The sequence below is a fragment of the Copadichromis virginalis genome, linkage group LG22 (genome assembly GCF_057382275.1).
Source record: "Copadichromis virginalis isolate Kocher_CV1m ecotype Utaka linkage group LG22, C_Virginalis_male_GT1.1, whole genome shotgun sequence".
NCBI lineage: Eukaryota > Metazoa > Chordata > Actinopteri > Cichliformes > Cichlidae > Copadichromis > Copadichromis virginalis.
The window spans coordinates 10,733,668-10,758,381 of record NC_140638.1 but is presented as its reverse complement, the minus strand read 5'-3'; the positions used below and the strand labels follow the sequence as shown (position 1 = coordinate 10,758,381).

The 24,714-nt window shown below is 39.6% G+C and overlaps 1 protein-coding gene across 2 annotated transcripts in view; it reads right to left on the bottom strand.

Moving 5' to 3' along the window:
• Positions 1–24,714, bottom strand: part of epha10 (EPH receptor A10) — a 161,155-nt gene that overhangs the window by 11,499 nt on the left and 124,942 nt on the right. The window contains exons 6-11 of one of the 2 annotated variants that reach the window (XM_085446877.1): positions 19,977–20,101; positions 15,989–16,262; positions 13,952–14,060; positions 8,178–8,303; positions 4,618–4,673; positions 319–444 (exon numbers count right to left, since the gene is read on the bottom strand). In XM_085446877.1, the coding sequence (XP_085303003.1) occupies positions 319–444; positions 4,618–4,673; positions 8,178–8,303; positions 13,952–14,060; positions 15,989–16,262; positions 19,977–20,101 (816 nt within the window). The remainder of the gene's footprint in view (positions 1–318; positions 445–4,617; positions 4,674–8,177; positions 8,304–13,951; positions 14,061–15,988; positions 16,263–19,976; positions 20,102–24,714) is intronic. The other variant, XM_085446878.1, reaches the window with a different exon arrangement.

The following is a 24,714-nucleotide window of genomic DNA, read 5'->3' as shown; positions in this document are numbered from 1 at the left end:
CTTTTCAGATATGGAAGCTCACATGTCATGTGCACTAATACTACAACAAACTAGATGCTATTTTGTTAAACCACAGTATAGCTTTCTAGTTCTCCTCAATCTTAAAGGAGCTTGGAGCTTAAAGGATGAACAACATGTGTACAGTTCCATTGAATATGTACAATGACAGTAAAGGGCTTTTCTATTCTTCTATTCTCTTCTACCCCACTCTAAAATTGCTGAGCCCACGCACCCTTTCACCGAGTGGTGAAGTCCTCCACCATCATCTCTGGGATGAATAGTGGAATCTGAGATGCTTTCTTGTGTATAATCATGTACCTGTGTGCACAATTCTCTCGATCTTGATGCTCGAGTTGTCCAGCTCTTTGGCAAAGGCATGGACAGCCTGAAGTAGGTCTTCGCAAGTCTCGGGGTCAATGTAGGTCCTCCGTGTTGGGATCTTAACTGCAGTGGTATAAACACACAAAAATATTTATATAGTTTTAAAACTGGTGATATAAAATGAGACATGTGTTTTCTACACTTTGTAAGACATTACATCATTTATTGTGCACATTCTTTATAACGTCTGAAGTACCCAGCAGCAACATATCCACATTAGATATAAAGAAACACTCCCAGACTGGCTGGACCTCGCTCTCAACACAAAGCAAAGCATTTCTAAAGTCTGCATCGCTTTGTGCTCTACTGAGGCTACCATCAGTGAAAGGAATTGCTATGTCTGTCTCCTTCAAGAAAGACTTTCTCTGTGTATGATAGTTGAACATTAGACCAAAATGTTGTGTCTGGGAAGAAGGCTTTGCTCTTTGATCTCCAGCCTGAAATCAATACCAGAGTTTTACCATTGATGTTTGAAAATGCTGAAAAGCTTTCTTCTATCAAACTCTACATAGCTCTATATAACTGTAGGGTTAAGGTAAATATCTCAGTTCTTAGTCAGTTTTTCAAGGTTATAATAGCCAAATATAACCCATAATGCAAAGAGATGATTTGGGGGGGGGGGGGGGGGGGGGGGGGGGTCTGTCATTTTATTTAAAGGATGGAAAAAATAACATATACTTCCATTTCTTTATTCATAACTCGCCTTACTCTCCGTTTTATTTGTTGTGACCTTGCAAACTCCTGGGAGACAAAGTAAGATCAAAGGCTTTGAGTGCTCAAGTCTTACTGGGTTTCCTCCACAAGGCTTTATTCAGATCACACGGCTCTTCCACAAGGGTTTTTGTCTTTTCAAAATGTTATCGCTCTAACACACACATACGCAGGCAAAATAACAGACACACATGACCAAAATACAATCTTCAGTCAGAAACTGGGACAAGCATAATAGACTTAAAAATGCTGAGGCAGAGAAACCTTTGTCACATGGTGCTTATAGTTGCCTTGCTCCTTTGCTGTAAGTTTCACACTCTAGGTTAAAAGAAACCCTCAAACCGCAATGTTGAAAATAAAAAAACAAACCCCAAAACAAAAATACTTCTACGTTAAAACTGGATGTGTTTTAACTTAGTAATTCAAAAATTACTTAATAATTTTTCTCTGACATATCCACACAAATTGCCTCATTTCTTTTACCAGCATCTACAAAATCACTACTGTGAGGCTAATGAGACACAATAATTGGAAATTTTACCTGACATTTAGAAATGAAAGGGATATCGACTCCAACTAGACTGTACACAACAAAATAAACACTACTTGGTTTCTCAATGAGCCTTAGTTTTCTTTATCAGCTAACTGCCTGTTGTACTTACTGAATACCAATGGTAAGAAAATAAACTTGCCAGCAGGTAGTCAATGACCATTAACCAGTGTATTATAGCTCTCAGCTGGATGACCTTTGACTCCTGTTACTACACTTTAAGGCTAATCTTCCAGGAAAAGGCCTGGTAGTACTCCCAAAAGCAGCACAGAGGCTCTCAAATGTGATTACAGTTTCAGATTGACCTGAGGGAAACTGTACTGGCTGCTTCAAAACGGCTTATTGATCTACCACACACACATGCTTACTTGTGCGAACAAACACACATGCTGATATGCTTCTCTCTGTGTGTGTGTGTGTGTGTGTGTGTGTGTGTGTGTGTGTGTGTGTGTGTGTGTGTGTGCGCAAAGCCAAAAGTGCACTTATGAAAGTGCACTTTTGGCACTTTCATAAGTGCAAAAAGTCCAACACTTTTATTCAAGTGTTGGACTGAATGTTCTTTCCTATAGTAGCTTAAAATCAGACATACACACACAAATGCACAAAACACATAGCATCTGGGTTGGAAACATGAAGCTGAGCCTTAAATCTGCATTCTATCTAAAGGCCACCAGATGGCGATACTTGTGGTTGCAATAAAGATTTCCTGTCTTACAGACGTCGATGGGAAATCAGCTGACCTCTGGGTTTATGGGCTCAGTCATGCATTTTGAGACTATTTTGTAAATTTTGTTCATACCATGTTTCAAAATGGAGGATTACCTGTGGTATGAAAGCACGCAGTCATTGGCTTACAACTTGTCATTACCCAATGAGCACGCAGTTTCACAGTCAGACCCACCCCTTCCTGCCATATCCGTTTTTTTCCCCCTCTAGCAAAGATGGAAACGCTCATCTTGAAGCTTCACAGCAGGACTTCAAAACCCAGTGCGTAATATCACAAATACAACATTACATCATACATATGCCCACATACCAGGAAAAATCTCTACTCCAGTAAGGACTTAATCTTCAATCTGCATTTGTAGTATAAACTGTTCAAGGTCAGTCTGCTTGAATGTTCTTCCATCCATCCTCTTCCGCTGATCTAATTCAGAGCTGTGAGGGGACCAGTTGCCATAGGCTGAGTACATCCTGTACAAGTCGCCTGTCTGTCGCAGGTCTACTTGACTATAATCAACACCCAACTTTTCAAGGTTAACTAACAAATAGCTTTGTTAGCAAAGTCACCTTTGTAGCATTTAGCTTTTCATGTTCATCCATCACACATGCACTGCAGCAGCTGGTTAGATTCAGGGTTCACCGAGTTACTGCTATAGGCACACTCGAAGGGAAACTGAAACATATTCAAGAACATTTTCTTTCATTATAGACAGAAGAACACAAACTTCTTTGTGTCTTTCTCCGTTCATTTCCTTACACACCTTCTCTTGCCGTCGCTCTCTTATGCAGAGTCAGACTATCGATGGCATTGCAAATGAGTCACGAGCCTCTTCTCCTCGCATTCATGGAATATGTGCTGAATATTTCTAGGTCACATACTCTGACATAAAACTAATATTCTGAGCAGTGTCACTTATGATGAGTCTCCTCTGCCAGTTCACCTCATCACACTTCATCCCTCAAACCTCTTAGTGCGCCCTTCACTCACTCACTCATTTCCCCTCCTTTTCCCCTCCTTCTTCCTCTACTTTATTACTCACACGCTCATTTATTCACTTTTCGTCTCTCTTCCCCTGTCCTCACGCGTTAATATATGGTTGTAGAATGTGTTTTAAGAGTCTGGCAGGCGAACAGATGGGAAAAAAAAAAAATCATAACACCCACTACTTTGCGTGCTTCCAGCTCTCGGACAAAGCAGACCTGCAGGAACGCGAAAGCATGCTGCACTGGGTTTGCATGCACGGAACGCAAAACGGACTTTTGTGTTGAATAATGAGGAAAAAATGTTTATATGGGTGTCCAAGTTTCGGAAAGAAAGGTGCGTGTGTGTGTCTCTGAAAAGCAGGCCAAAAATGTTTCGGTGTGTTTCTGTGTTTGTGTATATTACGTGCTTGTCAGCTGTTGGCATGTCTTTGTTTGGGAAGATTTAATTCCCATTCGCATGGCTTCGGCTCATTATTCATCAGACATAGTGCTCCAAACCTCTCTAGAGGGCTCAGTATGCTGGGAGATTAAACAACGCAAATGAGCACGAGCACACGCTTGGGCACTCACACACAATTAAAAAAAAAAGGAGAGAAAGCAAACTCTGCATGCATACACACATAAATAAACTCTAACACACACACACACACACACACACACACACACACACACACACACACACACACACACAGCCACCACATTAGCAAAGCACTGACAGGCAAACCCGCACACAAACAGGAACAGATGTGTCAAACTTGTTTCAATCTGTCACTGTCAAACAAAAAACCTATTAAGAGCTTTGTGACCAGAGGTTAAAAAAAGAAGCATTTACAACCTTGTAAAACAACAACATTTACTGTTCTGCTTTTGAAGCACAATCTCGCTTGTTGCCTGCCTTGTTCATGAGATTTTAGCCTTTTTTTTTTCCCCATTCTTTTTCCTCCCCTCATCTCCAGCTCTTTATCTTCCTCCTCCTCCTCCTGATTTCAATCTCTCCCCATCAAACTCAACCACGCACACACCACCCAATGGAGTGTGTCAGTGTGCTCAGAGTTGGCTAAGCATGCACTCAGAATTGTGAATCAAGGCTGCGGCGCTACTTAATGCCTCAAAAGTCATCTGTAATGCACGGGCATGTGTGTTCACATGCCATTCCCGCACTGGAATAGGAAAAGACAAAGCCTTTTTTCAGATTCCGCCTCCTGTCCCATACACTTTATACAGACACAGTGATGCTGTATAATACAATCATCACTTTTGTCACTTACATTGGAAGTAAAGTTCCTCATCTCCCTCTTGAGAAGCCTTACTGTAGCCACATTGCCTGCGAAGAAAGAGAGAGACGGTCATCAGAGAGAGTTTCTTTTTAATCCCATTTAGCAGACACAGGTAAATGGCAGAATCAGCTGCTCTTTATCTTGAGCCATGGTTATAAGTAGTAACTGCCAAGAGAGAAGAAGCAACAATGAGAATATTGACAGAGGAGAAAGGATGTGGAGAAGCATTCATAAAGACCCCTGAAGTGTTCACTCATCAGAAAAGTCCGAGGCTCAGTGCCAATCCTGCCTATTTGAGTGTGCCACCGACTCACACCAACAGCCTTGCAATTGATACACTATTGTTGTTTCACCTTGAATAACTTTTCATCCAAGAAATGAATATATATACACTTTGGCAACTGGACTGTCCTCATCCTTTGTCACCACAGGGGCCTAAAGAGGAGCAAGCTCAATAGGATCTCACTGTTGATGGCTTCTGGCTGAAAAAAGCTTCTTTTTCTTTTCTTTGCATGCAACACAAATGCCACGCACACTCACACTGTCAGTGACAAATTAACATTTGGCTGGCTACTAACAAACTTACTTAGATTAGAAAAATAGAGGAAAAACAAGACTAAAGAATTACTGAGGATATAATTAACAACATCAGAAGTTTTTCTAACAACCGGTTTCCAATAAAATATAGTCTACAAATACCAAAATATAGTATAAAAGTGTGCAAAAGTCTCAAGCCTCCTCTCATTTCTTTGTATATTCATAGGAAAACTGAAAATGTTGCGCTGACTTATTGGAGCATGCGCAAACATACATGGAAATACAACATGAAAGCCAGAAACAGAGTTTGTATAATTCAGTAATGGTAAGGTCCGGGTTTTTCAATTCAGTTGTGCTTTTACTGCATTGGCAGTGTGTTTGGTTTTAATGTCATACTGAAAAATTAAGCAGTTCCCAATCTGATGCTTTCCAGATGGCATTGCATGGCGGATCAAAATCTGACTGTATTTTGTTTTTTTGGAGTTCATAATTCCATCAGTGTTGACGAGATCTCCAACGCTACTGGCTGGAATCGTAATTTACAGATGGCTATTGGCACTCAATGCTGTACCTCTCTCCTGATGTCATCCATAGATTTTGTTGATGATTTTAACCAAAACGATTTATTACTCGATGAGTGCCATTGCCACTGATTTTCAGTCCAGTTTTTGTATAATTTGGTATACCTGTATTTCTCTCCTAAAAATGGTATCTTGACACTACCCATTAGACCATTTCTGATGAGGCTTCGCTAAACACTAATTCTTATACACATGACTTTCAGATACTATTCATCTGCATTAGATAGTGTTTCAGGCTTGTCCCTTCTTTTGTCCAGTTTGCTCCCTTTTTTAAGGACACACTGCAAACTATGCTAAGGTATACCAAGTTGTTTAACCAAGTGTTCAAAACCTTTTCAAAAACATTACAAGAAAGTTTCGCTCCTTGGAAGCAAAATATAAAGAAATGAGGGGTAGTTTAAAATTTCTGCATAGCACATTTAAATGCTTTATATGGAATGAGAAGGTCAAGTACAAACATCTGAAAGTTTTCTTCAAATGCCAATCTTGAGAGTGCCTCGTCCTTCAGGTCTTTAGCAAATCAGTTTAGCCTAAGCCTTTTAAAAGAACAGACGTGTATGTATATCTGCATCAATAATATCAACAAGTGAACATGGAACATACTTAACGTTCTGCTGCCATGGCTAGCAAAGACTGCTGTGGCTGTTTTGACAAAGAAGTCACAACGTGTCACAGTTAAGGCCCGAGCACAGATGACACTGAGGTGTAGATTTATGTTTAAGTACAATATTATACCTGCTCAGGCAGGCATGTGTTAATGTGAACATCATAATATATCTGCACTACACAAAGAGCTGGTGCACAGCTGAGAGGGAGTATACAGAGAGTACGACAGTCGTATGTATGTGCACATGGGAATGTTAATGTGTGTCGTTTGTGCATGAGTGTGTCTGCACAAATTCATGTGGGCGCACATGTGTGTGTGTGCGCGCTTTACAGGATCCTGTTATATTGCATGTGCATGTCCCCGTGAGTTTTTATAAGGAGAGACGTGGCTGAGGGTGAGGCTGACACATCCCTCAGCCTGTGTAGCAGTTGGGTCTGAGACAAGGTCAGGACCCTGTCTGTCAAAACACACCAGCAGACACATGCACCACAACTCCTCAGGGCAGGAGATATCAGACCGGAGAGAGGAGACAAGAATTAATAGATAAGGGAGCACAGCGTAAAGGGAGCAAGGGGTGGGAATGGGAGGAAGATGAGAATGGAGGGCACCACGGTACCGAGAGAAACAAGATGCAGGAGACCAAAGGGAGGAGTGGAGGTAAGGGAGCAAATAGCGAACGCGGCAAGGGGAGAAGGGCAAAGCAGTGGAGAAATCATCGAGAGAAATGAAGGAAGTACTGCTGCGACGAAGAGGCAGAGGAAGTGACATGAAAATAAGAGGTTGCGAACAAGAGGATAATTGGGAAGAAGGTTATGCAAGGAAGTTGAAACTTGAAGAGGCACACAGTATAGCCTATAAAGTAGACTGCAAGGAGCAGCGGAAGAAGCAAAGAGAGACGAAAAATATGCATCTCAGAGATTAGAAAAGTAACAGAAAAACAGAAGCTAGGACACACAGCAGGATAAATCAACCATCTAAGCCCTGTACTCATTAAATAACTGCCACAAATTGATATATATATATTTAAAATAGTATGCTTATTGAACCTTCTGAAAAATTAAAAAATAAGAGTTAATATCAATTAGCATATATGAGTTTTAATTTTTATCATATTAGCTACATCTGGCATCTTTTTGCAATTTGTTTCTTAAAAATATACGTTCAAATTAGAGACAAAGTCTCAAAAACTCACAAAAACCCATGTATCAAATATGATACACTAGGCATAAGGAGTTAAAGGAGTGACAACAAGCTAATAAGCATGAATACTAATACCAAATACCAAAGAAGGATGTAGTAGAAAGTAGTAGTAGCAGGAGTAGTGGTAGGGATGCATGAAAAAGACTCATAAATTGATTTATGTGACCATTTCCCTTTCTTCTTCTGAAATGTCATATATGTGACAAAAATGAAATAGCAGATGCAAAGTAGTACTCATTGGAAGGTTGCTTCTTATTGAGTATGAATTCCCACTCCCTTTCAACATGTAAATTAATCAGAATGTTTTTTTGAATGTAATTTGTATAGTATATTTTTTTTTCTCTCATTTCTTTTCTAAATGTACTTGTATATTGTTCACATGTTGAAATAAATTACCAATCAATCAATCAATCAATCAATCAATATGACTGGCCTTTACATTTTTAGTTTGATTTCAGATCTCGGTGGAGCGCAGTGGCGAGGATATAAATAAAACTGTGCTGAACCGCTTCATGAAAAAGGAAAGAAATGGTTATTATGATTCTCTCGGTATGAGGAAATGAAAGGAGACAGAAATGTGGGGCTAGGGGAGCAGGGAGAAAGAGACTACAGACATGCCAGTGTACCTGGGCATCAGCTCTGTGAAGGGAGGAAGAGGAGAAAGAAGAGGAGGAGGAGGAAGGGTGGAGAAGGAGGTCGAAAGCAGCACCACGCTAGCAGGAGTTACATTGGAAGAGCCTGAGCAGACGCTGCTGGGAAGAAAACAAGGAGGGGGTGCCATTGTCAATTCTGGCTCTTTTCATGAATTTAGTCATTCAACACAACTTTGGATCCAAAACAGATTTTTCTCTAAAATCTAATCACTGGAATACAGTGGATGCTATCAAGTAAACATACAGTACAAAAAATCATATAATATACTTTCAATTTTTGTAAACAGACCTTGCAGTCTATTTCTAAAACTAGAATTACAAGAATTCTGGACTGATTTTTAAATTTCACAACTTCAAAAGAACCAGATGGCAGAAGGAAATGTGTGGATGGTGAATGCTAAAATTTCTGGCCAAACTCTGTCACTGTCTGCTCAGCTTCTTCAAATGTTAGTTTTGGCAAGACTTCTTTTCTCTTTAAGCCCTATTCATGAGCTGATATGTTCTTTGGGAGGGGGGAAAACAAACTTTTCATGTTGATTGACACTTCATTATTCACATCTGTGAAATCCTGTCAATTTAATTGAGCTATGCCAACAATTCTATTTTTCACAAATCTGCATTTTCATTTCCTAATATTATGTCATATGCATGAAGTGGATGGAATTTCTGTTTTAAATGCCACACAATGTTTATTTAAGACATGTTTCAATACCTTTGCAAAAACCTTAATGTAGAATATCTGTAAAACTCAACTAGCAAAACTACTGCATTAAAATTTTGCTGCTATATTTAACAAATTAGTAGATTTTCCCTTTGGTTATGTGAATAGCATTAACTATGGAAGCAAAAATGTTGATTGTTCTAGTTGTATGACATATAGTTATTGCAATGAATAGGTTAAGTGAGGTTTTTTTTTTTTCTTTTTTAGATAGTTTTAGAGAAAGAAATGTTCTACACAACAACAACAACAACAACAACAAAAAAAAATCTGAATCAAGCAGAAAAACAGACTTTCTCTATAAATCATATACTTCTAGCCTTTAGTACCCTGATTAACCATTTTGGCAAAACCGGTTATGTTAGCTGGAGAAGACTAAAAGAAACCAGGGCACCGATGAATGTATGCGTCTTATCCTGGCATCTGATCGATAGCCAATTAAAAACCACTCCCTTGTCATGTGTGGATAGAGTGAGTGACAGCTTGATACCTGTCAAAGTGGGGGACATGTTTAATATTTATTGATGCTATCATCTCACCTCATCTTATGGCTGGCAATAAAGCTAAAGCTCCTACAACCTTAGCATTGCAAACGAAACACCCAAGTAGCCTTATTTTAAAAGGTCCATCCTTCCATCTTCTTCTAATTATCTACCTCATCTTCATCATAGGGGAGCTAAAGCAGATATCACAGGCCAAGATTCTTGCCATGTTCCAGACACCTCAGAACTCAGATGTCAGGACTTGTGAGCGACATTATTCCCGAGTTAGCGGATTCTTAGCATAGTCGAGCTATTAGAACTAAAAAACATATTCAGAGATAAAGACTAATCACTGCTCTGCGTATGACTTAATGAGTTGAAAATACAAAACAGTGGCAGTACAGATTAAAAGTTTAGTTTTACTATTGTTTATGTTCAGTGCCGCCATCTTGGATTGATAACTCGGGGGTACGTTGTTCTGCTTCAACTTTCCGAGTGGGAGTTGAGGGGGTGTTACACACAAAAAATCCGAGTTATTCGGGGAACGCAGGGCTCCCATCAGACAGCCGTCCACGCTCACATTCACACTTACAGCCAATTTAGAATCACCAGTTGACCTGGTGTGTGTGTGTTTGGACTGTGGGAGGAAGTTGCTGCCCAGAGGAAGAAAATGCAAACTCCACACAGAAAGGCCTCAGCTGGCTGGTCGAGGATGTCAGAATAGTTTGATAGGTTTTGTGTGTGCTTTTGCTTAATTTAATCAATTTCTATGGCAACTTCAAAAATCGATCATAATTATAAAATTAGTAATAACATGCACTTTTATGCAGCTGTACATTTTTAGGTACAGTCATTCACACTTTAGGGTGAGAACTTTAAAACAAAATAGAAGATGGATGTCATGTAAATTATGCTGCTTCCATGTCAGCTCTTTCAACTCCGTGCCTACATATCCTAGAATAATGCAGGTGCAGAATAATAGGTGAGAGAGCATGAATAGAATCCTAGCTGAGGTATTAGGCCAGAGGAGATTTACAATATGTATGGCAAAATGCACGTAAAATTAGGTAATTTAAAAAAAAAAAAAGAGAACACTTTAACTTTTATCCATTAGTATAATGAGATTCACTTTATTCCACTGCTGAGTTTTGCTTTACTCGGATGAGCCCTGCTACCACATAAGTATCTCTCCCTTGGGGCAGATAAATAGTGTTACTCTAAAACCTACTCTCACACAAAGATAAAGACAAATATAGTTTCAGCTTCATTTGTAAGTTATTACTTACAAAGGTGTTAATTTAAACACTATCTGGTGAATAATAAACAGCAAGACTGACAAAATGGCTTTATGCATAAGTAACTTCCAGACATAAAAGCACTGATCTGTTCAACATATGCATGCACCTATACACTGCTGTGTTTGAGACCTTTTTTCTTAGCTTCCCCATCTCTTCCCTTTTGAATCCTACTTTTTTTTTTTACTGTGTCACCAAGTGTCATCAGCCCTATGAAATGACCCTCATCTTTAATTTCCTGCTTCTTTCTTTCTTTCTTCTTGAACTCCTCTCCATCCTCTGTTCTTGATAACTTGTAACTCACTCACCAGACACCAAAACACACACACGCACACACACACACGCACACATTCAATCAGAAGACACAGAAACGCATGCTGGTGTGGCTGGTGAAGGGTAAACAATCCTTGCACTGACCAGTCAAGCCTGGGCTTCCTGGAGAATGTTTGGGCAATGCCCTGGAACTCTGGCTCTATCAAACTCTGTCAGGCACCACTGGATTCTGTGTGTATGTGTGTAAATGATAGGATAGAGCATCAAGGTGAGGTTTCAAAGTGAAGAAAATACAAAATACCCTCTCTTATCTCATCACGCCCCCTCCACTTTTCATCTTTTTTTATTACCACTTTATGTTAATAAGAGTTCATAATAATTTGTATGTCACTGTAAGTGACTATGACTGATGATGAACCTGTGCTTAAATAACATCTTTATAATGGTGAGACTGAGCTGCAAGAGTTTCTCAGTTCATCAGTAAATGTATTACCATAAAAGCAATCAGCAACTATTTTGAGATTTGATTGAGCCTTAAAGCAATTTTCTTGCATACGTAAATTGCAAGATAATGGGAAGCAATTCTAGGGCTTCTGGTACAGAAATGCTAAAATATTCGTTGTTTTAATAGTAACTTTGACTATTAAACTTAATCAGTAGACTGCTATAGGTTGTCCAACACAAGAGATCTAAAGACTAAGAGAATAGTCGATGCAGAAAGTTAAATACACCAATTATGCGGTAAAATATGGCACGATCTGTTGTAGTGGTGTACCCACATATGGTAATTCAAACCAACTCACAGAAAATAAAATCACTGGTCCTGTCGCCATCCCCTCACCTCAAACCTTTGCTGCACCAAGTTCTGCTGGAGGTTTCTCTCTGTTAAAAGGGAGTTTCCCCTTCCCACTGTTGCCAAATGCTTGCTCATAAGGGGTTGTCAAATAGTTGGCTTTCTCTCTGTATTATTGTAGCGTCTTTACCTTACTTGGCCTGATATGACGCTTTATAAATAAAATGGAATAATTTCCTTTTTTTTGGACTCTAAGAGCTGCAGGAACAGAAGGGGTTAAGAGGAGGGAGAGACAAACCCCATGTCCATTACAGAGGCACAACTAACGCACTCTATATTAAAAGTGAAAAATGAAGTAGGTTTGAGGACCGTGCATAGCATCAAGGGCACATCCATAAATGTGATGTGCCATAAATGCATTTCGCTGCCAGTGTCCATCCATGCCTTTAAGTGTGTGCAGTGGAACTCATTTGCATGTGTCTGTGTGAACAGGCAGATCGATGTAACTGAGACCCTCCAGCCATAGCTGTAAGCTGGCTGTCTTTGCGAACACGAACATGGTAATTGAGGCATCACACCATTCTCCCTTTGTCTCTATGCAAAACATGAAGAGCTAGTTAATGGTCCAGCAGCGATGAACAATGGAGACCACTTGCAATGAATGCAGTGATGGAAATAAAAGAGTAAGATAACCATTATTATTCACTGTGATGCTGTGCACAAGGGCATGATGCTGCCTTCCTCAAAGCAAGAATTTATTTAAATACTTGTGCTGTGTGTGTGTCAGAGTATGTGTCTACTGAGAATAAGCACCTTGTTGAATTTTATGCTTTTCCTACTACAGTGCTGTTGTCTTCACTTGACTATGTCTGCGAATGTTTGTACATCCATTCCTATATTTTCCTTTAAAAATGTTTGACTGATATCCACCAATGTGTATGACGCTGCTGTGAATGAACAGGACCCAGTTTTTCGCCCAGCTGAATCCATCATTGCCCCGTTTGTCTGGATCTTGAATTGGTCGTGGTGTCTATAACACAGCCCCTCTTTATACACACATACAGAGAGTGTAGCTGTGGAAAAAGCCCACTTTACTTTGTATGGTTGAGAGTGCAGCTTCAGTGAAGATCAGTGTATCCGTGTGTGTGTGTGTGTGTGTGTGTGTGTGTGTGTGTGTGTGTGTGTGTGTGTGTGTGTGTGTACGGAGAAAGAAAAGAGGATGAACAAAAGCTATACAGACAAATCTTTGCACAATGTGTTGGAAAATCTCACTGGACAGACTGAACAGTTGAATTGCAGCCAAATGGAAGAAGAAAAAAAACATATGCGTGCATGTGTACTGTGTGGGAATAGATATTTGCCCTCTACTCATGTGCTGCATATATGATTGAGAGTACAGTAAGAGTTGCGAGTCTGTGTGTTACTGTGTAGGCGTATTTGAGGTGAGATGGTAGAATTCAGAGTTGGGCATGAGTCAAAGAGCAAAATGTTTGGAACAAGCAGAAATCCACTCACTCCCTTTGTCTGCTCAGCTGAATAAAACATGTAACTACACGACAAGATATTCAGCTTCCATATCATAAAATCATTTAATGTTTAACAGTCAAGACACTCAAGTCTGGCAAGTTATGTTAATATGTATTCGTCAGTTATTATGATTGCCTACATTGTCTTTAGTAATATATTGCAATGCATGAGCCTGTGGCACCAATGTAGTCATTGCAGGGAAATGTGCAGCAACATCTACTAATCACCTGAGGACTAAAAGTCCAATTAATTACTTAAACACCTATGCTCACAATGCCCCACTTTACAATTTTTTAAAAACATTCCATCATAACAATTATCTTATCTAAATTGCGTCATTAAAAATGACCCAAACTGAACCTAATTGTCAAGCTGATGTCTTTATGTTGCATATTAAACGATGGTGAGCGTGGCTGCACAACGCAGAATCACTGTTAATGTATGGTCCTTTTACAGGATCCTCTCTTACAGACAGATTACTATAATCTGGATTAAGATGGAGCTGCATGTGATGGTTAACTTAATATGCAGCCGAGTCTATGATGCGTACGAAGTGTGTAAAAAGATACTAAAATCTGGGAAGGCCTTCACGAACCATAGGGAGTGGCTAGGGACTTAATCTACTGTGTGCATGTTTACATCAGTATATTCATATCTACCTCCTCCAGATGAGCAGTCCAGCTCCCATGGAGAGCAGCATAATGAGGGCAGCCACAGACACGACAACAATGATCACCACCGGATTCTGTTCACTGGACGCCAGTGCCACTGCAAATAACAAAACGTAGTTATTACACATATAAACACACACACACCTTAACCGAACAACATAAGTAGCAGTTATGAGCCTAGGAAAGAATCACAGGGACATTTGTGCACATGATCTTGCTGACATTCAGCTGAAGAAGAACACGAGCTGAGGACAAATTATGAAGAAATCTTTTTTGCTTTAGTAAACAAGAAGCACTGACATCAACAGAACAGCCTCATCTTTACAGTCACTGAGTAGTTGTTCTAGATGCTGTTTTATACTCTAGTGTATCAGCTGACATACAATTATGCACATTTTCATATTTTAAATATTTCTCATCCATGTTAGTTTCAAATGTTTAGAGCTCGCTGAACTCGTCTGTGTTGCAGTGGGCGCCTGCTACATCCTGTTTTCTTACACTACCTACACCTGGTTCCTCTCATGAACATGTTACTTATCCAAACTGCATTTTAGTTTAAACTACACCTTAAAGCACAGTTAGAGTCAAACATCCAGCCACAAACAATGCAGTAATTTTCAAGCTTTTATTGCAGGTTTAAGGTTGACAGGACGACATGTTGAGATGTGTTTTCCTACAGTTTCTTTCCTTTGTTTTCATTGTTACTTTACCTTCGTGCATGTAATGCATGATTTGGTCAGTTCTTAACTGAGTGGGAAGCACAATTCCAAGCTGTTTAGGCTTAAATGTCAGTGTTGATTAATATTCACCGTCTCCCACACAAAGTTAATTGACAGATAAATGTAATAAGCTGTATGATTTGTTAGTTGGTGATGCAGTATGTGGGGCGATTTTATGAACCCACGAATAACAAAAACAAACTTCTTGAATTGGACAGCCAGCCAAAACCTTTAAGAAGTGTCTTCGTGCACGTCAGCACCGCTTTTAGCCACTCACACATTTGAATCTATTCTACTGTGTCTACTGTGTCAAAACTCTTTTAAGAGGAGAAACTTGTATGAGGCTAAGACAGAAGCTGTTTTAACGCTGTGAGAGGGTGCATGATGGCATGTGCACAGTTCACATCACTCGTGTCAATTTTTCTGCCTTAAGCCTCAGTTATATTTTCCACGTCCACGAGTCCACTCGGGTCTGCTCGGTCTGAGTGACAAAATGTCGTCATAACACGGGAAGCGCGAAGGTCGGTGCAGATGTCTGTGCGCTTGGCTGTTTTTTTGTGACCGCGCAGACTTGTCAGCAGAGAATTGATATTATGGCTTCCCGGTCATCGAGTCTCCAGCTGTCCGTGTCCACAACGGAGTATAATCAAGGCTTTAGACACCTAATGGTGCCGACTGAACTCCTGATCTAATTCGCTGTATTAGAGCTTGGACAATGGTCAGTCATTCTGATACGGAGATTAATTTTTCAGCTAGATGCGATTTTGAGGTCCATGATAAAGTCACAATTGCAAGTGGTCAGATCAGGAGCACAGAGAGTGCTGGAGGTAGGGCCTAAATTTGTATCAAGGAATCACAAAACGTTTCGATCACACATTATAAAAGTTTCTGCAAAAGTAATGCACCCCTCTGGTGCGAAGCAACACCGCTATAATACTATAAATTCTCAACATTCCTCTTCCTGGAGAAATACAATGGTTGAAAAAAATATATTTGTGAAAAAAGTACAAGGCAAGAAACAAGAAGGATACCAGCCAAACCCTGAGGTGGCATAAGGGACACTATCTCAACAGGCGCAAAGAAGAAACATTTCACGGCTTACTGCTAATATCTTGAATCTTCACACATAATCTTAGACACAGTCACATCCCATATCTGTCTCACTAGCAGCACGCCTCATTGTGTGGGCTGGCCAGGTGCCTGCACCGAACGCCTACCCAATCTGCCTGGTCTAAGAGAAGGGAGTGGGGAGAAAGGAGAGAAATCAAGGAGGGGAAGGGGGAGGAGGAATAAAACTGCTACTCACACTCGCCAAGTGTCTGCAGCTCCAGGGGAGTGCTGTACGCCCCGTAATCAATGGGCGGCGGGGACGAGGATGAGGATGAAGAGGAGGATGATGTAGAAGAGGAAGAGGACGTAGAGGAGGAAGATGAGAGCGGGGAAGAAGACAAGGCTGAGGAAGGAGCTGGTGTTGAGAAGGGGCGGATGAGGAAGACATATGTGGTGCCGGGCTTAAGGTTGTTGACACTGATCCGTGTGGCGGCAGTCTTCACAGTAGAATAACTCTGATCCTTTTGTTCCTGCAGAGATCGAAAGAGAAGTGAGAAAGAGGGAGGGAAAAAAAACAACAAAAGAGAGAAACAGGAGAGGAAGAGGTGGAGGAGTTAGACGTGTAGGAGGAATTCATTTGTGAGAGGGATCATTCGTTTCCGAGGCACAGTTTGTAATTCTGGGAGATGTGCAAGACAACTTTGTAACAAAATCAGAGGCTTCGGTAATGTTTCATTTATTGAGACAGTGTTTCAAAGAGTCAGACAGTTTGGCACGTCGAGTTAGGAGTTTTTAACTTGCTTTTAATAAGGGAGCATTACTCATTGCTTTGGGAATAAATTATAAAAATTCCAGAAGGCAGTAACAGTGCGACTCCGTGTAAAGTTTTTAGAAAAACAAATATGGTGCTCATCTGTTGATGAGAATGAGTGACACCTTCTACAATGCAGAAAAATGGGCTGAGTGAGTAACACATTCAAATAATTGCAACACTTGCTTTGTAATATACTTGGTTTTGCATGTTATTTGCAAAACATCTCCATTTAAAACAGCAAGTATAAGAAGTCTGCCATGATTGACACGGATTCTGGTTCCCAAACAATGAATTTTAAAGCTTTTGGCGACTCCTTGACTTTGTGCAGCATCTGCATGAAGTTGATCTGATGGTTTTTATGAAAATGGAATTTTTCCCAAAAGCGTGTGTGTGAAGGTCATTGTAGTCTAAGGAGCTTGGATTTCTTTAAGTTGCTTGAAGACGTTTCACCTCTCATCCGAGAAGCTTCTTCAGTTCAGTTCCATAGGAGGTCCATTGTGCCTCTTTGGGGGACACTCCTATAGGGCTTAAATCTGGGCCTCTCCATGATTTGACCTTAGAACTGAAGAAGCTTCTTGGATGAGAGGTGAAACGTCTTCAAGCAACTTAAAGAAGTCCAGATGCTTTTCTTTCCAAGCTCCTTAGACTTCCCAAAAGCTTCTTATTAAGCTTAATCTTGGTCGGCAGGTCAGATTTTTATATGGAGCTTTTTGAAAAAAAGTAGCAATAAAACATATCACATCATCATCAGCTTTAGCCTAGCTCAGTAGCAAATGTTAGCATGCTACAAAGCCTATCTGAGCGTGATGGGGGAAAAAAAAAAAAAATCCCCCAAAGCATCCGTATGTTATGGTATTATTGTGGCATTATGATGTGAATAAAGCAGCCACCGTGCCCACATAGAGAGCTGCTACATCTCTATGTTTTGTTCATTTGTGAACACAGAGGAGGAAATAAAGACAGCAGAAAAGTCAGATGAATGACACACACACACACACACACTGAAATAAAAAGAGATTAACTGAGAAACAGAACGGTTGCTGCTGCATAATGAGCGTACCCTGCAGAGTGAGCTAAGCTATGTGACAAGAGCTGACAGGAGAGAACTGAAGAGGAAAATTTTGGGAGTCTATGTAGATCTGAAGCGCGCAACAACAACAGCACTCTGAGCTGACACTTTCCAAAGTCAAGTAATGAATACACCGAATTAATCATCATTAGTCATTAACAGTGTTAATCGTTCTTATTGTCAATAATGTTTTCTAATTATTATTCAAATTACAAGTTTAAATAGTTCAATTTTTAAAATGTTTAACAAATCATTAAATTAAACAAGTGATTTTAAAATATCATTAAACACCATGTGGGCTCAGACGATGACTGTGCACTGTGGTAAAAGAGACAAAGAAAGAAAGAGGCAACATGCTGACTAAACAAAGCTTTTCTTTCTTAAACTTTAATCGGGTTTCTGCATTACCTTTTCATTTCATGGCTGTTTAACAATTTTCCTGTCTTACTGTCAGTTATACTCCTTCTATCACTTAAATTCTCTTTACTCCCACATTCTGCTTTTCTTCCCCTACACGCAGTCCCACTAAGCGCTTTTTCATTTCTTTCTATCGCTGTCTTACAAGCATATTTCCAACAAGTCATTTCCCCATCTTCCTCTGTCTCAAATACCCTCTTCACCCCTCTCTTTCTATCTGTTACCACAAAAGCTTTTTATCCCTTCAAAGTACACCACAATATTCCTCTTGTTACCTCTTCTTTACCCCGCATCTTTCCCCACCCACCTCTCTTCTAGATTTGTTCCCGTCTCTCTTTTTTCATATAAAGATCTGGGAGTAGAGCAGCAAGGAGCGGAGCTTTAATAAATATGATGAAGCATAGGGAAGAGAAGAAAATGTGAAAACTGGTGAGAGCTTGCCACAGCCAAACACAAAGACCTGGCATTGCCAGAAAACACAGTGTGTGAAAATAGACAAGTGTGAGTGTGACAGCTGTCATTTTATGTCCACGACAGATTTACTGTAAAGACTAGTCGCAATCTGCTATGCTATGCAAATGAGCGTGACACGGCAGATGAAATTACAGCGTGTGTTCATGAAAGAAAAAAAAATTAATAAAGATATTCATTTATACATTAACTGGGCTATGAATGACTCTGAAAAAATTCTGGAAACAATAAATGGTTGCATTTGAACATATGGCCTTCTGTGATTCTGTAGGGAGTGTTAAAATGTAGCAATCTCGGCTTTTGTGGGAATAATTTTGACCTCTCAGAGTAGCTCTTTAATGTCCTTTCATCAATACAATGGTACTATTATAGTACATGTGAAAAAGAAAATTAGTAACGAAAATACAAATAAAATCTAGATTAAAAAAAGCACAAGTGAAATGATTTCAGAACTTGGAAAAATCTTAAAACAAAACAAAAATATAGAGTTTTGATATTTGTTGGTTTGGTGTAAATTTTATTACAACTTGCCTGATGAGGCATTGATGGAGGTGATTATTATTGTAATACCTGTACTGATTTTTCATATATACCTCCAGCTCAAACAGCTGAAACAAGAAAATCTCTGAAAACTGAAACTAAACTAGTTTAAAAAACAAAAAGTCAAACATGAAATAATAATAAAAACTAATAAAAAAATATAAGACATGAACATGAAACATAAGCCTGTTAGAGCTGTGTGGTACACGTCTATTATAGTGGCACGGCCTCCCTGTTTATCTGCACTCTGTTCTGTACAGCAGGTTCTGTACTGCTTGTTCTTGCTATTAATATTGATAAACCTGTTATAGAAGTAAATTTGATCTTTAATATCAGCCACGAACATATCTCACTTCATTCTAATGGCAAAGAAAGAACCTCCAGAGTGCTGAACTTTTCCTCCAGTGAGTTGCTGAATGCTATTTATATCAAGCAAACACGAGAGAAATTAAAGTTTACCGCAGCTTTACTGCAGTGAGGAGTGGGTTTAGAAAATTTGGTTGGGCATCAGAAAGTCACCAGAAAACAACGTACTTCTGAGGGACTCCATATGATGCATGTCATTCATTTTGTGAGTTCTTTCCACTATAGTTGGTACCTTTAAGTCTTTCCTCTCTCTCTTTGCACCGATCTGTGCATATCTAATAGTAATCTGTCTCAGGCTCTGGAGCTGCATGTTCCTGATCTGCAGTTACTGTCCCAACAAACCTGCAGGGCATTTATTATCATATTGCTTGCCATGTCCTCTGTGCACGTCTTTCATGTTTGCTTTTCCTTCATCCCACATGGTGAAAGTAGATGGCCAACCTCCCAGAGCATGATTCTGCTGGAGTTTTTCCACTTTCTTCAGTAAAACTTGTGTTTTTTTCCCCCCTCCTCTACAAATAAGACTGAATTCAGCTGATATTTATGATGAAGTAACAGCACATATACCTTTTCATAGTATTTGACTTCATATCCAGTCCGGCTGCTGTTGGGATGAGAGGGCTCTCTCCACACCAAGGTTATGCTCTTCTGTTCGATCTTCTCTGCTCGCAGTTCGCTGATAAGAGATGGTGCTACAGAGGGAAAGGAGGCGAGAAAAAAGAGGAGAAAGCTGAGTTTAGGTATGGTGAAAATACAGTGGCTACAACTATGATGTCTACCTTGACTCAATGAGCAAAGGTTAAAGAAGGAGTACCATCAACTCTCTTAGAGAGAAGAAGCAGGCACTTATATATAGTACACCTGAGTGGATTTCCAGATCAAAAGGAAGAGAGGGAAAATGTCTGCATGAGAGGGCTCATAGGAAAGTCAGGTATAAACTATGAGAGGTAAGAGATTAAATACTGAAGCTAAAACATGTCAAAGCAGGTAGCTGCCCATGAGTAGACGAAGGCTGTCTCCCTCTTTCCGTGTGTGTGTGTGTGTGTGTGTGTGTGAATGAACAGCTCCCAGATCCTGTACATCGGGATTGACAATATATCAATACCAATATGGGCTGAGTGACAAGTCTTTATTGACACAAGACAAACAGACAGAGGCACTCTTAATCTTAACTTTCTATTTCTTCTCCGGGTCTCTTAATTAAACTGACCTCACTTCAGTGTTTTCAGACTGAATCCAGAAAACTGCACTGGAATTTAGCCTGACACATAATTTGGCTCTTATTGATCACGCCAGTGCAATACATGAGGAATGATTCTGTTCAAAGCTCATCCAAATTTAGATGCAGTGCATAATGACAGTTGCTCACAAAGCAAACACTCTCATTACTGATGAAAAACTAGTTCTTTGATTCTGTGTCAACAAATGACAGGCTGCGCATAGTATGATAATCAGCAAACACCACCCACTCTTGCTTAAGTGCTAATTATACGGCTAATTATACCATGTGTAATGAAGTTGCAAAAAGGGTTGCCAGTCAAAAATACTAAGAAAAATTATGCGGTGTATTTAGCTTAAAAGGCCTTTATGTTAGGAAGGAGTGGTGCCATTAAGGCTGGGCGACAGGGTGAGGAAGTGGCAGAGAAGTTTACGAGGGGGATTTCTAGATTTCATTTACTTAAATGCACATCAATACCTTTAATAGCATTCAAAAATATCCAATTAAGTTCCATATTTTCTGTGGTTTATTTTACTTCCCTTTTGTAGTGCTTGCTCTTTTTTTTAACCTTAATTCATTCCGACAATAGTTACCGATTCAGTTCTTTCCAGGTCCATTTCTTCCTTATCTCCTCCTTGACCTTTAGCCATCAGTTTGTCTCATTGCTCCTCGAAAAAGGCTACACTAATGAATATTTTCTGTCTGTCACTCACACGTGAACACATGAAATACTGCACACATATACACATGCACGACCTCCTCTCAAACAGCAGGATAATAGTCATTTTAGGCAGCAGATCAAAGGCAATCTGTCAGCATTGCTCTCTCTCAGTGTCCACCTCCATCTGTCATTTTTTTATGTCGCTGCTAACACAGGTATAATGCATTCTTCGTGATAACTATGTGACTTTTTGTTTCATGTTGGAAGTAAGGATGTATATCCATATGTGTGTATAGGCTGATGTCAAGTTTGCCAATGGCCACTGCAATCATAGATGCGTTTTATTTTTGCCCAATCAAGCTGAAAGAGGGAAATCCGGGCCATATGGAGACTATTAGTGTGAAAAAAGGATTCAAAAATTGATTTTTTTTCTCTTTTTAATACAAAAGAATCATTTACTTGGATTCAGTGATATTAACACTAGTTATCACCAACACACCAAATAAATCCAGACATTCCTCAACAGCCGTCTCAGAAGGATTCTCCACATTCGCTGGGCAGACACAATCAGTAACATCAAACTATGGGAAATAACTTGTCAACTCCCAGTAGAGGAAGAAATCAGGAAGAGAAGATGGTGCTGGGTAGGGCACGCTTTACGCACATCGCCAACCAACATCACCAGGCGAGCTCTCAGGTGGATCCCCCAAGGCAAGCGAAAGAGAGGCCACCCAAGAAACTCCTGGAGAGGACACCTCGAGGCAGAAGCAAAAATGATGGGCTACACCTGGACCCACCTAAGAACGGCCCAGGACAGAAATCTCTGGAGATCTACCTTTGGCGGCCCATACCCTGGGAGGTGTGACAGGCAGTAGCAGTAATAGTAGTATCACCAAGACATTAATACTCACTGAACACTGTATTAGTTAAACCTTGCTAGAACATGATAGGAGGATCTTTTGCCTTGAGTACTGCCTTAATTCTTCAAACCATAGTTTGGATTAAACAAAATGCTGAAAACACTCTTCAGAGATTTTGGTCTCTGGTGACATGACAGCATCACATAGATTTGATGCAAATTTGTCAGCCGACTCTCCTTTTCCAACACATCCCAGAAAGCTCTACTGGAAATTTGATGACTGTGGAGGCTATTTAAGTATCGGGAACTCATTGTCATTTTCGGGAAGCAAGCTGGAAATGATTTGATCTTTGTGACATGGTGTTTTCTCCTGGCCTAGCCTCAGCTTCTTCTTGTTCTTCTCTCTTCTGCTGCTTTAAGGTTTGATGTGTTCAGACATGGGTTTAAAGATACTCTTCTGTATATCCTGGATGTAATGTAAAGAACCCTGGTCATTCTCCTCCGACCTCTGACATCAACAAGGCATTTTCACCCAGATAATGGGCGCTTATTGGATATTTTCTCTTTTTCGGGCTACTCTCCATAAACTCTAGAGATGGTTTTATGGAAAAAACCCAGCAGATCAGCATTTTCTAAAATGCTCAGTCCTGCAACAACAGTCCCTTAAATCACCTTCATTCTGATGCTCAACTTCAGCAGGTCACCTTGACCATGTCTTCAGTTGCTGCCATATGTGTAATCAGTTTATTCTAATAAGTATTAAGAGTGAGCAAAGGTTTTAAAAATAGACATACATATTAAGAGCAGTTAGAGATCTTTTGAAAATATCATCATTACTTTGAGTCCTCAAGGTATTCTGAAGGATATTCCTGCATAATGTGAACACGGCACATTGTACAGATGCATACACAGTAGGGGGAGAGTAGTCGTGGAAGCCATAGGCGCTCTAAAAGTTGTTATGATGTTAATGAACACGACACACGAATGTAAATAGACATAAGCAAAAGAAATTATTTGCGGTGATTAATGAATATGCATGGGCATTAATTAAGTGGGAAATAGAATAAAGGATGTAGATGGTATAGTTAGGAGAAAATAAAGGGATTACCTCCACGATAAATGAAAGGACTAGACAAACAAAAATGGAAATAGTAAAGGTATTGGGAGGAAAGAAGAAAGCGAAAACTGTTAGTAACACTTGAAAAGGTATTTAGGTCAAAATTAAATTTTTACCATTAAAAAAATCATTAAGCTTAATGTGTTTAAATTACAGAAAATAATTACCTTCTATGTTTATGTGTTTAAAAACTGCTGAGCTAATGAACACTATTACTTCATTTTTGATACAGATGGCTCACACCTATTTTCTCTATTATTTATTTCCTCTGTTAAAAACATGCACCCTAAATAGATGGAAAATTTATAGGAATCTAAAATACGTAATCCTAATCTTATTAGAGCTCAACTATTTTGAGTGAATGCTTGAACAGACAGTCCCTACTTTCTCAAAGCCTCTGACACTCAAATACAAGAAGAAAGGTAGCTTAACATACTAAAGCAAGAACACAGTGTCAGCCTGCTCTGGAGGCTATTGTTTGCTATTCTTTCCTTCCTTCTATGCTGAATTATGCATAAGACTATTCCCTTCCTCCAAACCGTGGATCACATCACAGCTCAATCTGACACACAATAAACAAGTGTGCACTACAATGCAAAAGTAATACAAAGGTTAAAGTGGTGCTTCCACCTCAGCAAAGAAGCGCTGTAACTTGTTCGCCAGACAAACTAGCATCAAATTCGCCCGTATTTGAAGTGCTTTAGCACATTGGTTGTGCAGACTGTACTATTACTTTTTTTCTGCCCCGCTATCTACCAAATGTTTCTTTGAGAACAGAGTAGGGTTCATCTCTACTTTCAGCAGATTTACACATTTTGAGGTTATATTTTTACAACAACCATAAATACAAAAAAAGTTAGGACGCTCTAAAATGTAAAACAGAATGTACTGAGTTTGGAAATCTCACAAACCCATATTATATTCACATTAGAAGACTGAAAACATATCAAAGGTTTAAACCAAGACATTTTTGCTTGTTTAGTATTTTTGATGGCAGCAAGACGGCTCAAAAAAAGTTGGGATGTGGGCTTCAAAAATTCAGTGGTACTAAACAGAAAGAGCTGGAGTCGAATTTTGCAATTAAATGTGTTAATTGGCAACAGGTCAGTAACAAGCGACAGGCAGAGTTTCTCAGAAGTTAAGATGGGAAGAGATTCACTAATTTGCAACAAACTGTGTCTACAAGTTGTGGAATAATTTCAGAATAATGTACCGCAATGTAGAATTGTCAAGATCTTTGAAATGTAATCATCTTCAGTACATAGTATGTATTAAAAACGGACATGAATCTGTTCAGAGGCTCAGGAACAAGAAATAATTGTCTGTGAACACAGTTCACCCTGCTATCACACAAATGCAGGTTGAATCATGCAAAGAAGGCACCACATGTACATATGATCCAGACACACCACCTTCTACTCTGGACCAAAGCTCATTGACAATATGCTG